The 16895-nt window shown below is 37.3% G+C and overlaps 2 protein-coding genes across 4 annotated transcripts in view; both read left to right on the plus strand.

Annotated features, from left to right (window-relative positions):
- Positions 1 to 16895, plus strand: part of LOC140890920 (protein SWEETIE) — a 46846-nt gene that overhangs the window by 20048 nt on the left and 9903 nt on the right. For all 3 annotated transcript variants that reach the window (XM_073299084.1, XM_073299086.1, XM_073299087.1), the window contains exons 10-32: positions 51 to 131; positions 406 to 474; positions 1641 to 1766; positions 3402 to 3505; positions 3799 to 3931; positions 4258 to 4364; positions 5542 to 5652; positions 5768 to 5935; positions 6070 to 6156; positions 6313 to 6406; positions 6519 to 6587; positions 6685 to 6807; positions 6891 to 6959; positions 7042 to 7146; positions 12520 to 12608; positions 13338 to 13494; positions 14256 to 14405; positions 14591 to 14640; positions 14863 to 14962; positions 15043 to 15099; positions 15418 to 15485; positions 16161 to 16254; positions 16389 to 16615. In XM_073299084.1, coding sequence (XP_073155185.1) covers positions 51 to 131; positions 406 to 474; positions 1641 to 1766; positions 3402 to 3505; positions 3799 to 3931; positions 4258 to 4364; positions 5542 to 5652; positions 5768 to 5935; positions 6070 to 6156; positions 6313 to 6406; positions 6519 to 6587; positions 6685 to 6807; positions 6891 to 6959; positions 7042 to 7146; positions 12520 to 12608; positions 13338 to 13494; positions 14256 to 14405; positions 14591 to 14640; positions 14863 to 14962; positions 15043 to 15099; positions 15418 to 15485; positions 16161 to 16254; positions 16389 to 16615 — 2438 coding nt within the window. The remainder of the gene's footprint in view (positions 1 to 50; positions 132 to 405; positions 475 to 1640; positions 1767 to 3401; positions 3506 to 3798; positions 3932 to 4257; positions 4365 to 5541; positions 5653 to 5767; positions 5936 to 6069; positions 6157 to 6312; positions 6407 to 6518; positions 6588 to 6684; positions 6808 to 6890; positions 6960 to 7041; positions 7147 to 12519; positions 12609 to 13337; positions 13495 to 14255; positions 14406 to 14590; positions 14641 to 14862; positions 14963 to 15042; positions 15100 to 15417; positions 15486 to 16160; positions 16255 to 16388; positions 16616 to 16895) is intronic.
- On the plus strand, positions 8059 to 10533 carry LOC140893166 (uncharacterized). Its single transcript, XM_073302232.1, has 2 exons — positions 8059 to 8481; positions 8591 to 10533. Exons 1-2 carry the CDS (start codon positions 8080 to 8082, stop codon positions 8825 to 8827), a joined length of 639 nt encoding a protein of 212 aa, XP_073158333.1. The 5' UTR covers positions 8059 to 8079; the 3' UTR covers positions 8828 to 10533.

The following is a 16895-nucleotide window of genomic DNA, read 5'->3' on the forward strand; positions in this document are numbered from 1 at the left end:
CTTGTAATGTTGGTCTAATACTCGAAAACTGACCATTTTATATTCTGCAGCTTCAGTCCCCTGATTTCACGCCTTCCATGCGAGTCGCCACTTTACGAACTCTTTCTTACGTTTTAAAAACATTGGGAGAGGTGATGTTTTTTTTTTTTGCTCTTCTTTTTGTCGGTTCGTTATGGTTGATTTTTAAATAATCTCGCATATTGATTGTTTGGGCACTACATCTTTGTCTACTCCCTTCTCTTGCAATGACGTTTGTGTTCTCTATTTATGTGGTGCAACTCTTTTCCCTCCTTTACAGTTGACTTCAAGCCATTTTAAATTAAACAAGCTTAAAGTGCGTTTTTGACATAATGCTAATTATAATAGAGTTTAGTAAGATAAATTCTTTAATATGTTGAACTGCAGGTTCCACTTGAGTTCAAGGAAGTTCTTGATGACACAATTGTTGCAGCCCTTTCCCATTATTCTCCACTGGTAAACTTTTAAATGGTTGTTTTTCTTTGGCCCTCGTTATAACTGTGCTTTTACAGTTATGCATCTTTATAGAGTACTAGATGACAATATGTTGTTGCCATTTCTGTCATTTGCCACTAACAAGCTTATGCTATGTTATTTTGCCTGAGCTTTGAGTGTAATTTTGATTTTTATTCCTGAAAATTTTGACATTTTCAATATCTTCTGATTATCACCATTTCAAGTGACCAAAATGAATTGATCCACGATGGGTAATAGACCAGAACAATAATTGGTTCTTAACTGAGGAGGTAATCAGTATATTATGTCCTGATGTAGGATTCCTTTCTTTTTCAACGCAGCATTGGAAGTGACAGGTTTGATCGATCTTTAGCTACCTGGATATCATATCAAACCACATTGAGTTTGTTTGTAGAAGCTTTTCGGTCAACTGAAAAATCTTGGAACTGTCCTATTTGTTGTAGTTAACTTTTTCCCTTTGCTACTGAATAAGATAATTCCTTATTGGTATTTGTATCAAATTTACTTGCTTTTGGTTGTGTGAGATGGAAATAGGTTTTGCTTGTGTATTAGCATGGTCATATCATCAGCATTTGATGTTTTGCCAAACTCCATAAATAGTATAATTTGAATTCTGTGAGTAGGTGCACACATGAGAGGTTCAAGTGGATGAAATATTAGAACAACCTTAATGCATATAAGTTATGCTTGAGCTGGATAACTTGAACCATTTGTGCTCATCTTATGGTGCAAAAGGACTGAAGGTTTTAATTCTTGTTGGACTTTATCATGCTGGAATACTATGTCAGTTGAAGGGAAGGTCGTTGTGTAGATGGAGAGAACTATTTTTACTTTTTTGTGTGTTTCCCATGGGATATAAACAACCTATGTATTTGCTCTTTGTACTGAACATCTTTTACTTATTGGGTGCTCATTGCATAAAATGCTTTTGGTTCTATTTTTCAGGCATATGGTGACTATATCTTTCTTTTTTGCCCCTTATCGGTGATTATATTTTGGTCAGGAAGAAATTATTTTCGTTTTAACTTTAAAATTTCACTAATAAAAGTTATTGTATCTTTAAGTGTTATGTAGTTACCATTTTAGGTGCTCTCTGTACTTTCTCTTGATGCATCCAGTTCTTCAATCAGCAATTTTTTTTGTAGGTAAGAGTTGAAGCTGCTTTAACTCTTCGTGCTATGGCTGAGGTTGATCCCTCCTGTGTTGGCGGCTTGATTTCTTATGCGATGACAATGCTTAGTGCAGCCAAAGAAAATGTTTCCTTTGAGAAGGTAAAAATTTATCATCTGTGTGTTCTTTATATGTCCCGTGGCTTCTCAGAACTTGCCACTTTCCTGCTGTCATTTTGAAATTCTCAGCTGTTATTTTTGATAATGCGTAGTTCATTACTTATTAAGAATTGATGTTCTAACTTTTGTAAGTGAACTCGAATAAAAAAGGGAGATACATTACAAAGCAGGTTGTCACGGATTTAGCCTTTCTAAAAGTACGCATGTGGCCTTTGCCTCGACTTCTCCCTTGCAAGTACTAACAAAGCAGCCTTAGAGAGTGCTATTGGTGGTTACGTGAATACGTAAACACAATTGCTTTGGAGAATTTGTAGATTGTTTTGGAGAATTTGTACAGAGTGGGAAAGTACAATACTTAGTTGAGAGAAGAACGTGTTGTTGAATTGAACTGTTGGGTGTCGGATTACAAATGAACACCTACTCCTATATTCACCCTATCTAGATTATTCTAGTCTCTAGAACAACTAGATTGTCCCAAATGCTTCTAGACTCGATCTTTTCCACAACATCTAGGTCCTTCCACATGAACCTAGAATGTTCAAGTTTTGCCCACAATGTTTTAGGTTCTTCCAGTCGAACATAGAACCTTCAATATCTTCTCACTTCTCTAGAACATTCCCTTGCCTTCAAGATAATGCTAGAGCACTCAATGCCAAACTCCTTGTGGGTTGCATGTCAAAACTGTTGGGTTGTGACAAGGTGCAATGAAAGATGAAGTGAGTAAATTTGATCCAATTAGAGAATGAAAAGCACTATTAAAAATAACACTAAAAGAGAAATCATTATTATAGCTTTAACTGAGATGAATATATAGTGTTCTCAAGGCTGCACTGATGAAACAGAATTTGTACTGGATTGTGGTCAAGCTAATGAGGTAGCTGAATAGAAACATGGCCCTATGCTCACAATTGTGTTCATAAATACATGTTGGATATCCTTTTATTTCATTTTTTCACTTTTACTTCACCTCCTCACTTTTCTGTTTGTCTGGTCACTGGCGGATACTTTGAATTTGATTAGGTGCCCTATAACTTCTTGGAATCATATTTTGGCAATCACATTTGATATATATGTTTATGTTTAGATGGCGTTGGAATAGAGAAATTTTACTAAAAAGTGTAAAAAGCTCTTCCCGAAATTGGAAGATATGGTTTCTGACTTCTGCTTAATGTCTCATTAAAAAAAATCACACTTTCACTGCTTTATCCAAACATGAAAGTTGTTTCGTTTTTGAGAAAAACTCTAAGAAAGACCAAGATTAAAGAAGTGATTTGTTTATTTTTTGTATATGTTACGGCTTATGTATCCAAAACTGACCTTATACCGAGTTGATATAAGGTTGTAGTTGTTTAAAAGAAAAGAAGAAAGGGAAAATGATTGACCGTAGCCTAGTTTTCCATAATTGGGTTGAAGGACATTGAAGCATCGACAGTGTATTTTGGAGATGAGTTACCATCCATCAGATGTGTATAATATATTGCAACTTACAAAAGGAAAAGCCATTGAATATTATACTTTGAGATGTGATACTCATATCAATTGAGCAATATACTTGGTAATTTGGAGTGATCTCTAGTTGGTTTTGATGATGTCACAATGATCTCCAATAATTTCCAGGCATCTAATTTCAAAGAGGTGCTTGAGTCTCTACATGGGCAAGCTGCAGTTTTGGCTTCACTCGTGTCAATTTCTCGGAAGTTACATTTAGGATATCCAGCCAGGTTGAGTTGTTGGTTCTTCACACGTTTCTCCTCTCATGCTTTAATTACTACCATTGTGCACCAATGTGTTTCAAGACAGGGCAATGAATGTATTGGTGTAATTTTTTACATTAAACTTAATTCCTTCATCGCGTTGTGAACTTCTAGAGTTCATTGACTCGTCTTTTCATCTATAAAATGGAAGTTGTAGCTAAGATGATGTTAGTTTGAAATAACAGTTAGATGAATCCATTCATAAATAACCGTTTTGCCTTTTCCATTCCTTACTATGTTGTGGTATGTGGTTGCTGTAGATTGCCCATTTCTGTTCTTGATGTTTGCAAGAAGCTGCTGATGGAATCCAGCCGGAACCCTGCAGCAGCTGCTGTTGAAAAAGAGGCTGGATGGACAATTCTGTCTTCCCTCCTGTCATCAATGTCAAAGGAGGTCAATCTTGCTTATCTACTTTTATTGTTACTTGTGTCCTGATGCACGTGTTGTATGCTTGTACAGTCTTTTTTGTAATTAATTTGATTTATATTAAAATACAATAATACCATCGTAATTGTAAAAATTAATGAGAGACTATAATGCAATTTGAGAGGAACAATATGAAAAATAAGTTGAAATTACAATTTTGGGAAAAATTATTGGTCTAAGGGCAATTTTGGAGCAAAAGTTGGTATCCACTTTTGTTTCTATTCTAAAGATTCTTTATATAGTATAGATAAACGGGAAATTCTGTCTCAAAGGTTGTAGTTTGATGGTTGCAGGAGCTTCAGGACCAGGTTTTTGATATTCTTTCCTTATGGGCTCCAACATTTAGTCGGAATCCAAAACAACACATAAACCAAACCCAAGATATCGCATCAGAAATATGGTGAGTCTAATGATGTTTATCATTGCTTCATATTTTGACAGTCGGTATTCTAACCTCATGGCTTGGGATGCTTTAACATTGTGTTGTGTTCCATGAGGAAGCCTTTGGTGTGTAGCATTTGAGCAATACCTCTTAGGATGTAATAACAGTTTTATTCTCATATATTTAGTTCTGTAACTACTGCAGTAACTATTGACTTGATGTTCCCGCTCACGGAATTTCTGGTCGTTGTATTTCTATAGAGGGAATGAATGGATAAAAAGTTATATGAAAACATGTAACAATGTTGAAACTTTATGCAAGACTCCTAGACTGAAAATTTGATCTGTATATGAGAACTGTGAGGTGTCTTTAGCACATTTTAATGGTAAGCAATGGCTGGAAACTTTTTCTAATACCAGCTATACGGCAATGAACCGTTGTCATTCACAAATCTTTGCTTTACAGATAGTATATTTAGCAAGGTTTAAAAAGTGCGAAGAATGACAATTGACAAAGCAGCACGGTCATGCTTCAAACTTCACAAGTTTTAGTGGGTCTAGAACTAGATTAATCGTGAAAAAGTTTTTTTAGTTTTTTCTATATTTTAATTAATTAAGTCATTCAATAAATTAATGAACACATAAACTTACAAATTTTTAAAAATAAATATGTAAATCTTAGAATTTTTTTTACTGGAAATAGTAACTATTAAAGAATATTTCGGTGTCTTCATGTTTTTTTTGTTTAAAAATTTTATATTATCAAATAGTTAAAAGTTAATTTAAAAATAAAAAACCTGGCGCTTAATCAGATTTTTCTGCGCTTAATATGGACAACCTTTTTTCACGTTTTTGTCCGAATCGAAGCTTTTTCTTCATGCTTTGCGCGTAATCCTCATATTTAGTCAAATATTTTTGAGTTGTTTTTTTACTAGCATATTTTGAGTTGTATTTCATTTCCATCGAGTATTTTGGCCTTTGGTACATATCATGCTTCTGCATAACTTGATATATTTCAACTCAAGATGGAGGTTTAATTTGCATATAACTTGTAATTTGTATAGGCTTATATTTCTATTATGCTGTACGGTCTTCGTATGTTTTGCGATTTTTATCTCTGCCTCAAGTGCTAATTTTTACTTCTAAATATCATTTATCATCTTAATTTTGGTTATAGAGTAACTTTTCCTCTACAGCATGTGGTCTGCTGCCATGGATGCTCTCACTTCATTTATAAAATGTTTTGTTTCTTCTGACGCCATAAACAGAAGAATTTTACTCCAGCCAGTTCTTTTATATCTGAATCGGTACAATACTTCTGGAAAATTTTCATCTTTATTTTGGTATCCTACTGGCTAAGATTTTCTTCGTCCTATCTAGGAACCTCTACTGACAATTTGAATTTTGGTTTTTATTGATTAGGGCATTGTCCTACATATCACAGGTAGTGGACAATGAACGATCTGGCAATAAACCTTTAATGGACTTGTTTATCATCCGGGTGTTGATAACATATCAAGCACTCTCAGATCCATCTTTATATAAAAGTGACCATGGTCATATCATTCAAATTTGTACTACACCCTTTAGGTAATTTCAATTGATTAATGTCTATGCCCAGTTTCCCCTTTTGCTTTGTCATTCTGGCATTTTGCAGCACAGATTTTGATTATTTCTTATACTAATTTCGCCTTCTATGGTTTTTATATTGGAGCAAAAAACAGGGAAGCTTCTAAATGTGAGGAAAGCTCCTGTTTGAGGATGTTATTAGACAAGAGGGACGCGTGGTTGGGCCCTTGGACTCCAGGAAGGTCTAATCTTCACACATACGGTTTTTCCTGAATTTATCATTTAGACAGATGCTCCTACTCCAAATTAATCTCAAGATTCATACCATTTTTCTAGGACGTATGAAGTCTTTTTTTCCAACTGTCTTCATTTCGTTCTTTCCCTTTATGCTTGTGCAGGGATTGGTTTGAAGACGAGCTACGTTCATTTCTAGGAGGAAAAGACGGCGTATTGACTTGTGTATGGGATAATGAACCTCCTAGTTTTCCTCAGGTAAAAGTGCATTGCAGATTCTCAGAGTATCTAATTGCCACCTAGGTTCATGAGTCATCAAATTTCATTTTTATTGACTCACTGACGTGGGTACATGTAAATGATCATGAAGCCTGAGACTATAAGCAAGATGTTGGTGAATCAGATGCTCCTCTGTTTCGGAACTATGTTTGCTTTTCAGGTATGTTCAGTTATTGAGAGTTTTGTGTTTGAATTCATATGTGCTAGTCTAGTTGGAAAGGGCTGATTGTTGTGTTTATTTTTTGGAATTCTCACAGGATAGTAATGGGATGCTCAAATTTATCGGCATGATGGATCAATGCCTGAAAACTGGGAAAAAACAAATTTGGCACACAGCCAATATTACCAATATATGTGTTGGATTGCTAGCTGGACTGAAGGTTATATCGCATTGTGATAACCATTTTTGCAACCTTCAATTTTACGTTATAACACTTTGTATGTGGATATGCTTGCCTTCCAGACATTGCTTGCTCTACGTCCTGAACCCTTGGGATTGGAGATACTAAGTGCAGCACAGGCTATTTTTCAGGTTATGCTGATTCTTTTATTGTAAAATTTTCAGATATTTGATCCCTCCTTTTTTGTGGAGAATAACCCAATAATCATGACAGAGTATTCTAGCTGAAGGTGATATTTGTGCATCACAACGTAGAGCATCAGCAGAAGGGCTTGGTTTGTTAGCAAGGCTAGGAAATGATATATTCACTGCCAGATTGGTGAGTTAAATGTTTTTTTTTGACAGTAGAGTTAAATGTGTTTTTAGTTTTGCATAACAAGTACTATGGAGACTCACCAATAATTTATCAACGCGCAAGTTGTATTGTCAGTTTTATATCTTAATTATTAGATGATATTTCTTTACTGCCCTTCTTTTAATTTCATTTGAGCTTTTATTCGCCTTTATTAATGGTCTGTATTGGATCTGATTTTTTTTTTTAATGTGTATTTGGTAACTGATTTGATGCTCATGCAGTAGTTTCTCCACGTACAATCTGGACTAGATTTTAAAGTTCATTCCTGCCTCCTGAATCCGCTCTTTCCAACAGACCACTCTCTCTTCTATTATTTCTTATAGATGCAACCTGGATATTTCGAATTTCTTGTTTTATCACATCTCTTCATGCTCATTCCCACTCCTGATATTTTCTTTTAGTCTTCTGTTGAAATTCTTTTTCCTTAATTCCTAGGATTCTCAATCTTTGTAATATGAGTAAATTATATTTTGAAGTAGAATAGATTATTTCCTTAATTTAACTTTTTATTCAGATTTATAAATAGGATGTATCGTTCATTCATTGTTCAATGAGAATAATATTTTTCTCTACAATACATTGTTTCTATATTTTCTACATGGTATCAAAAGATCCGGGCAATCTCTGGCCATGATCTCGTTCGGCAGTATGGCATCTTCCGACGAAGATTCAGAGTCTAAACTGCCGCCCACCACCCCTACCGCGAACCTTCTTCCCGACGCCACTTCTTTCTCTTCTATCACATGCCATAAATTAACCGGCCACAACTACCTCCAATGGTCTCAGTCCGTCAAGATGTTCATCTGCGGCAAGGGAAAAGAGAATCATCTCTCCGGTGCCTCGAAGTGTCCCGCTGTCGGTGATGCCAAATTCAAACTGTGGACTGCCGAGAACAATATGGTCATGTCGTGGCTCATAAATTCGATGACCCAAGATATAGGTGAGAATTTCCTCCTCTACCAAACCGGCGCTGAAATCTGGGATGCGGTTCGGACCACGTATTCATCTCAAGAGAATACGTCGGAGTTATTTCGCATTGAGCGCTTGCTCTATGGTCTACGCCAAGGGGAGGACATCGTCACCACTTACTTTAACGCTCTCACTCGCTTGTGGCAACAACTGGATTTGTTCGCGTCCCATGCCTGGACCTGTACCACTGATGAAGCTCTCTTCCGCTCTATCTTGGACACCAAGCGTGTATTCCAGTTTCTGTTGGGCCTCAATCCCTCTTTCGATGCTGTCCGGGGCCGTATTTTGGACACAAAACCATTACCTGGCCTTCGTGCTGTTTTTTCTGAGGTACGCCATGAAGAAAGTCGGCGCCAATTGATGTGCTCTCTTGGTTCTACTCCGTCTGTCGATGGGTCAGCCCTTGCCACTCATTGACCCTCTTTCAATACTAGCCCAGGACCTACAGCCCATCCACCAGCAATCGCTGCCACCCTTGGTGAGGCCAACATCCGCAATGGCCGCCCATGGTGTCCAAATTGTAAACGGCCCAATCACACCCTCGACACTTGCTGGTGCATCCACGGGAAACCAGCCGATTGGAAGCCTGCTCGGGCTCGCCAGAGCACCGTCGCTGCCATTGACAGTTCCTCCTCCACTCCGTTTCCCTTCATCTAGGAACAAATGGAGATGCTGAAATCCATGCTCACTCCATCCACTTCTTTCCCGTCACTCCTAGGGGCTGGTAATAGTGCCCATCACTCTGGTATTGCTCACTTTGCCAATGCTCTACTTTCAAAACCCAAATTATCTAATGTCTGGATTGTTGATTCGGGTGCCTCCGATCATATGACTGGGAATTTGTTGTTATTTGACTCTTATCGTCCTTGTGAGGATTCTCGTTCCGTTCGCATTGCTAATGGGACTACCTCCTCGGTGGTTGGTATTGGTTCAGTTACTCTTAACCGGGATATTTGTTTACAGTCTGTTCTCTTCGTTGCCCGAGCTTACTTGCAATTTATTATCCGTCAATCAAATTAATTCCTCAGCCCATTGCAGCACTGTATTTAATAGTGACTCTTGTATCTTTCAGTATCTGGCTTCGAGGAAGACGATTGTTGTGCTGATCTTCGTGCTGGTTTATACCTTCTCCGGATGGACGCTTCTCCCAGGAATTGGCCTCCAAGTGTTCCAGCCTCATTGTTTTCTACTTCTTGCTCCGTTTTTAATTCCAATAGGAATAGTGACTTGTTATTATGGCATTATCGCATAGGGCATCCAAACTCTTTGTATCTCTCCAAGTTGTTTTCGTATCTTTTCAGTATTAAAAACTCAAAGACTTTACACTGTGATATTTGTCAGTTTTTTAGAAACACACGTCACTCTTTTACGTCCCAATCTTACACACCATCGGCCCCCTTCTCCCTCATCCACAGTGATATCTGGGGTCTGTCGCGCGTCAATAATGTCACTGGCGCCCGCGGGTTCCTCTTATTTGTGGATGATCATACAAGGCTCTCTTGGGTCTTCTTGATGAAGGACAAATCTGAAGCAACATCATTGTTCAAAATTTTCCATACCATGATTCAAACTCAATTCTCAGCCAAGATCCAGATACTCCGTTCTGATCGAGCCCGTGACTATTTAATGCTGTATTGGGTGATTACCTTGCTCTTCATGGCATTATCCACCAAAGCTCGTGCGTTGACACCCTTCAGCAAAATGGGGTCGTTGAACGTAAAATCGTCATTTGCTTGAGGTCGCTCGTTCTCTTTTATTCACGACCAAAGTACCTCAACACTTGTGGGGCGAATCTGTCTTGACTGCCACATACTTGATTAATCACATGCCTTCTCCGGTATTGAAATTTAATTCCCCTGTCAATTCCCTCCTTGCATCGTACCCCAAAACGCACCTTATTCACTCTCTTCCCCTCAAAGTTTTTGGTTGCTCTGCCTTTGTACACGTTCATTCCCAGCACCGCAGCAAACTCGACCCTCGAGCCCTCAAATGCATTTTCCTTGGGTACTCCTCCAATCAGAAAGGTTACAAATGTTATTCCCCTATCACTAGAAAATTCTATCATACCTTGGATGTTACCTTCTTCGAAAATGAGTCTTTCTATCCCAATTTCTCCATTCAGGGGGAGCGTAGTATTGAATCTCCAAATTGGGATCCTTTACTGCTTGAACACTTGAATCATTCAGAATCAAATCCTTCATTTGACCTTCAACTCAGCCTGAGTCTCCACCTGACCCTGATCCTCGTCAAACACCACTCAAGGTCTATTCTAGGAGAAATAAGGTTCAAACGGAGACGCCACATGAACCAGTACCAAATCATCCAGACCATGTCACTTCTCCAAAGTCAGCATCCACAAAAGATAACCAAGGTACTGTTGATCTCAACTATGACTCGAATAATGATGACATACCTATTGCATTAAGGAAAGGGAAGAGGGCATGCACTCAATATCCAATAAGTAACTTTGTCTCGTTTGAGGGGTTATCACCTGCATATTGTGCTTTTGTTTCTGGTATAGATAAGTTCAGACTCCATCATCTATCGAGGAAGCCTTCAAAGATCCAAAGTGGAAAGCAGCAGCCTTTGAAGAAATCAAAACCCTCGAAAAGAACAAAACCTGACAGATTACTGAACTTCCACCAGAGAAGCGAACTGTGGGGTGAAAATGGATCTTTACAGTCAAACATAAGCCGGACGGAAGCCTTGAACGGTATAAAGCACGTCTAATAGCAAAAGGGTACACACAGTCATACGGAATTGATTATCAGGAGACGTTTGCACTAGTTTCCAGACTTAACACTATCAGAGTACTTTTCTCCATTGCTGCAAACCTCGATTGGCCCTTATTCCAATTGGATGTCAAAAACGCTTTCCTGAATGGTAATCTTGAAGAAGAAGTCTACATGAACATACCTCCGGGATTTATGCCAGAAACAATAAAGAACAAAGTGTGCAATCTGGAAAAATCTTTGTATGGGCTGAAACAATCACCTAGAGCATGGTTTCATCGGTTTACAAATGTGCTACAAATGTGCTAACTAGTGATGGATATTCACAGTGCCAGTCCGATCATACTTTGTTTGTTAAAAATTCTGACGACAAAGTTACAGTTCTTATTGTCTATGTGGATAACATTGTACTTACTGAAAATCATGAGAGGGAAATGAATCGATAAAAGTTGTTCTTTCAAAAGAATTTGAAATGAAGGATCTTGGACCTCTTAAGTTTTTTCTAGGTATGGAAGTGGCCAGATCTTCACTTGGGATTTCAGTTTCTCAGCGGAAGTATGTTCTTGATTTGTTGAAAGAAACAGGAATGCTAGGGTGCAAACCAACTGACACCCCAATGGATCCAAATGTCAAGATAGGAACGGAAGAAAATCATGCACCTACTGACAAAGGCAAATATCAACGATTGGTGGGTAGTCTTATATATATCTCTCATACCCGACTAGATATTGGATTTGCTGTGAGTGTGATCAGTCAACACATGAATAACCCAAGTGTAGAACACATGGAAGCAATATATCGCATATTGAGATATCTAAAGTGGACACCTGGAAAAGGATTACTCTTTAGGAAAACTACAGTCAAAAATGTGAAAATATTCAGTGATGCAGATTGGGCTGGTTGTCCGATTGACACGCGATCTACTTCCGTGGTACTGCTCTTTTGTGTGGGGGAATCTTGTGACTTGGAGGAGTAAGAAACAACCAGTTGTAGCTCGTAGCAGTGCAGAAGCAAAATATCGTGCATTGTCCAATGGGATATCTGAAGGAATGTGGATAAAAAGGTTGCTCACTGAGTTGAGATTGGAAGATAATCATCCGATAGATATGATGTGTGACAATCAAGCCGCCATAAGAATTGCCAGAAACCCAGTGCACCACGATCGAATCAAACATGTTGGAGTAGACAGACACTTCAGCAGTGAAATGATTGAGCAAAAATTAATCAATCTCCAGTATGTTCCGAGTCGCTTACAAATTGTTGATATCCTGACTAAAGCTCTTGCTCGACGTACCTTTGATGAGTTGCAGTTCAAGCTGGGCATGATAAACATTTACTACCCAGCTTGAGCGGGAGTGTTGAATATTCTTTTTCCTTAATTTCTAGGATTCTCAATCTTTGTAATATGAGTAAATTATATTTTAAAGTAGGAATAGATTATTTTTTTAATTTAACTTTTTATCCAGATTTATAAATTAGTATGTATCGTCATTCATTGTTCAATGAGAATAATATTTTTCTCTACAATACATTGTTTCTATATTTTCTACACCTTCCCCTTACACTTTTCTGCCATGATCATTCATATTTCGCATGGAGCATCTATGTCATGATTTTTACTCGATTTTGTGAACAGACGAAACTACTTCTTGGTGACGTAACCAGCGTTGAAGATTCCAACTATACTGGATCAATTTCTCTAGCTCTTGGCTGCATTCATCGCAGGTAACTATGAAATTTTCGATGGAGATATAACAGCATTTGCATGGGCGGACATGCTCTGTGCCACTGACCGACTTACCCTGAAGTAGTTAGAGATTTAGAAAGTCTGAAAGAGGTCCTTGGTGTTTTCCTGTTTGCATAAGCTTTCCTTGCTTCCGGGCCCAGAAGAATGGATAATAATCATATACACTTTCATCATACTTAGGTTATAACCTAACCTGGTTCTCAACTCCTTATCATTGAATGTCCAGTTTACTTCAATAGCATCAAATATTATGAAACTCAAACATCATGGTGCTCGCATTCGTTGTACATGTTCTAAATTTGAAATCATAAGCAATTTTTTATAGAATTTCACCATGGTGCTTGCATTCATTGTGAATAAATGGGTGAAATTCTATAAAAAGTTGCTTTTGATTTCAAATTTAGAACATGTGAAACTTTCACAGTTAAGGAATGATAAACAGTGAAACAGAGGGATTGCTGTAACAATCCTTGACCTATTCAACTTTAATTTAAATGTACTGTCATATTCTTAACCAAAGCCCAAAGGTATATGTCATTTTCTTTGGAATTGTAAATTGATAAGTGATGTTAGTCAATTTGTATCTCTTGTATCTTCTGCTTTAGCAACTTCCATAATTAAGTCTTCTACTCAGATAGAGCTAATGAGAGACCTTTGTGATACACTCTGCTAAAAATAACCGAGAATATCCTCATTATTGTTTGCAGTGCAGGAGGCATGGCCTTGTCAAGTTTAGTCCCAACCACTGTGAATGTTGTCTCTTCGCTTGCTAAAAGTTCAGTATCTAGTTTACAGATTTGGTCGTTGCATGCACTTATTTTGACCATTGAAGCTGCTGGTTTGTCTTACGTAACACACGTACAGGTATAAATGTGCATGGAGACCTTTCTTAAACATATTTTTAGTTTTTATTTTTTTATATTTATGCTGCTGTATGTATGATTTCTCTGAATCTAATTTGACCGGAAACAATAAATTATTCATATAGATTATGAGATCTCCTTATGAATGATTTTAAAGTGAACTTGTCTTATAAATGTTTGTTTTATGGGACAAACAGTTTTCTGCTTCCTTCAGGTTTAAACACTCTCAAGATGTTAAGTAAATCCATTCAAACTGGAATGATACATTCGACCAATGGAAGCAAGTTTTATTGCTGAAAGTGATTTTTCCATATAATTATATTCAATGCAGTAAATATTTCTACTTCAGCCGTATTGTACGACCGACCTGAATTAAGCATTCCATATAGGTTTTGAATTTTTTTTGGTTTTTGATTGGGCAGTTGGTTTCCACTGTTAGGCTTTTTAAAATGGGAAATAAGGAAGCCAAATCCACAAAAGGTGTTTGCTTCTCAAAGCTTTCATGATTTTGTCATTGATTTAGTAATTTTATAAGTAATGGGCATATAGAATGCAGACTCTTCTTGATAATGTTGTATACGTGATGTTCGATGTTCTCGAGCTACTGTTTGTGTACATAGTGTTCTGCTTTGGAATCTTACAATTGGAACTGTTAAAATCAAGAGTGCTGATTTTGTGTTATAAGTTATCTTTAGGATGTGAGACAATTGGGTTTGTATTTATATCACAATCATCAGATTTTTCCGTGTTTTATTACTGCAGACAACACTTGGCCTTGCTATGGAGATCCTCCTGTCAGAGGAGAGTGGTTTAGTTGACCTGCAGCAAGCTGTGGGCTGCCTCGTAAATGCTATTGTTGCTGTTATAGGTCCTGAACTTGCCCCCAATAGCATTTTCTTCTCGCGCTGTAAGGTTTGTGTTTTTCATATTCCCGAGACTTGAATTTTGACTTAAGAGTAATTATTTGGAAAATAATTGACTGCCTTTTTGGTGTATTTTCAATACCTTTTAAGGTGTATATTTATTCTATTCAGACGTATCCTTCCACTTTGTCTCTTGGATTGTTGAGTTTCACCTAAATGATGTTTTTTGCATAGTCGGCCATTGCAGAGATCAGCTCCTGCCAAGAAACGGCAACACTCCTCGAGTATGTCTACACAACCGTTTATTTACTATGATGTTTGTTTTTTAAATGAAAAATAATGTAATCTACATTATAGTTTGTTGCCAGTGGATCTGAACATTATTGTTTGTCAGTGTCCCGTTGTCATTTAAAACTGTTATTTGGAGTTGATTGAGCTGTGAACTATCTGTGCTGAATCTTAACTAAACAGTTGTTAATTTCCATCTTTTCTTATCATCTGGACAGGAGTGTACGCTTTACACAACAGCTTGTTCTTTTTGCACCGCAGGCAGTTTCCGTGCATTGCCATGTGCAAACTCTCCTCCCAACTCTGATATCTCGACAAGTAATAATAATTTATTGCTCCTTCAATGGGTTTGATTGGCTCATATACTGCTTCTAAAAGACTTTATGTCATTGTGGCAGCCAACTCTTAGACATCTAGCTTTATCCACTCTACGACACCTCATTGAAAAAGACCCGGTTAGTAACACACTATTTTTTTATGACCATCATTGTTACATTTTTCATTGAAGCAATGGAAAGATGCACACTTCTTCCCCTCGCTTTTTCGAACCTTCGTTCTTGTAGTAGCATTGAAAGGATTTTGGTAAAGGCATTGACAAAATAGCATATCTACAAATTGATAGCTACCAAATTTTGGGAAGTTAATCATATGGATACACTTTCCTTGCCCACAAAAGCTGTAAATTGAAATAAAGAATATGCTGTGAGGCTTAAATGATGTTTTCCAAGGTTTGAATAACAATTTAGTAGCATATGCTGATGACCATGTTACAGGTTTCGATCATCGATGAACAAATAGAAGAAACCTTGTTCCACATGCTGGATGAGGAAACTGATACAGAGTAAGTTTTATCAAGCATTGTGTATCACTTGTCTGCAATTAATATAATATTGTTTCTTACCAATATATATATATATATATATAGAGTTTTGATATGGTGAGCACCCATCTTGTGCACTTATGTGTGCACCGCTGATGTGGCATCTTCTACATCCAATAAGTGAACACCACGTCAGCCGGTGCACACATATGTGCACATGATGAGTGCTATGTATATATATGTTGGTTAATATTTGTCGCTCATTATTGGGCACTGAAGCATTAAGTTTTTCATGCCTTAGGCTATGGTTCCCTGTATAGAAATGAGGTTAGAATTTTTTCCTTTGTATATTTCTCTGAATCTTTCATGATTTATTTGGCTTTATTGAGATACCTCTACCGTAATGTTTTTTTTTGTTCTTGAGGATGGCATGCTTCTTCTTGTACATAGATTTGAATCCTTTTATGCCTTTTCAATTAAACATGTATATAAGAAAATAACTTGAAATTGCTGAGGACTGAAGAACAGTATCCATTTTACTCTTGTAATTGGAATGTGATTATTAACTTTTTTCTTGGCTCAATTGAAATATAGCCACCCAGAGATGTGTACCTAGGCTTTCTGAGTTTCATGGTTCTGTTCTAATAGTCACACTATCATAATTTAGAAATTTGTCTCACTTCTACATTTTCACAGGATTGGACAGTTAGCACGTACCACTATTATGAGACTGCTTTATGCATCATGCCCTTCAAGATCATCCCAGTGGCTGTCGATATGCCGCAACATGGTTAGTTTCACCTACTAGAATACTGCTAATGCAGTTTGTTTGTACTGATACCAGATGGATGCCTAACACAACCAACTATAGAAATTTTTTTAAAAATATGTGATGAGACAATAATTTTTAGCAAATTCATTTAGATACTTTCTACATCGTCAAGACGTAATGCAAGCACTAGTAACAACTTGGTGAATGATTCTTCAATTGTGCTGGATGGTGAGAAAAGCTTGAATTTCGGCGAAGATGATGAGAACATGGTCTCTAGCTCCAAAAACTCGCCAATTCCAAGTTACGCTATGGAATACACCAGTCTTAACTTTAATAGAGAAAAACACCTCAGATATCGAACAAGAGTTTTTGCTGCTGAGTATGTGACCCAGCCTTTTTATCTAATTGATTAAGCTATTTTCGTTCATCTTATTCACTTACTGTTTGTTTTTGCTGATTTTTCTTGCTTCAAGTCGATTAAAGGTTGGTATGATTAGGTAGTGATAGCATTGAAAATCTGTTGTCAAGTGTTAGCCTTTTGACATTTCCTGACTGAATTGTTTCTAGTGTTTTCAAATGTCAGCAAAAAACTTAATTAGATTCATGATTCCTCTTCCCAGAACAGAGTCCCATTAGTATGTTTCAGAGGATGGGATGTC

This window comes from Henckelia pumila, chromosome 3, assembly GCF_033568475.1.
Source record: "Henckelia pumila isolate YLH828 chromosome 3, ASM3356847v2, whole genome shotgun sequence".
In the NCBI taxonomy this organism is placed as follows: domain Eukaryota; kingdom Viridiplantae; phylum Streptophyta; class Magnoliopsida; order Lamiales; family Gesneriaceae; genus Henckelia; species Henckelia pumila.

Coding starts and splice junctions, on each gene's coding strand:
- LOC140893166 (XM_073302232.1), top strand. CDS start 8,080: ATGGTCATGTCGTGGCTCATAAATTCGATGACCCAAGATATAGGTGAG. Junction 8,482..8,590: donor TTCGTGCTGTTTTTTCTGAG/GTACGCCATGAA, acceptor ATACTAGCCCAG/GACCTACAGCCCATCCACCA.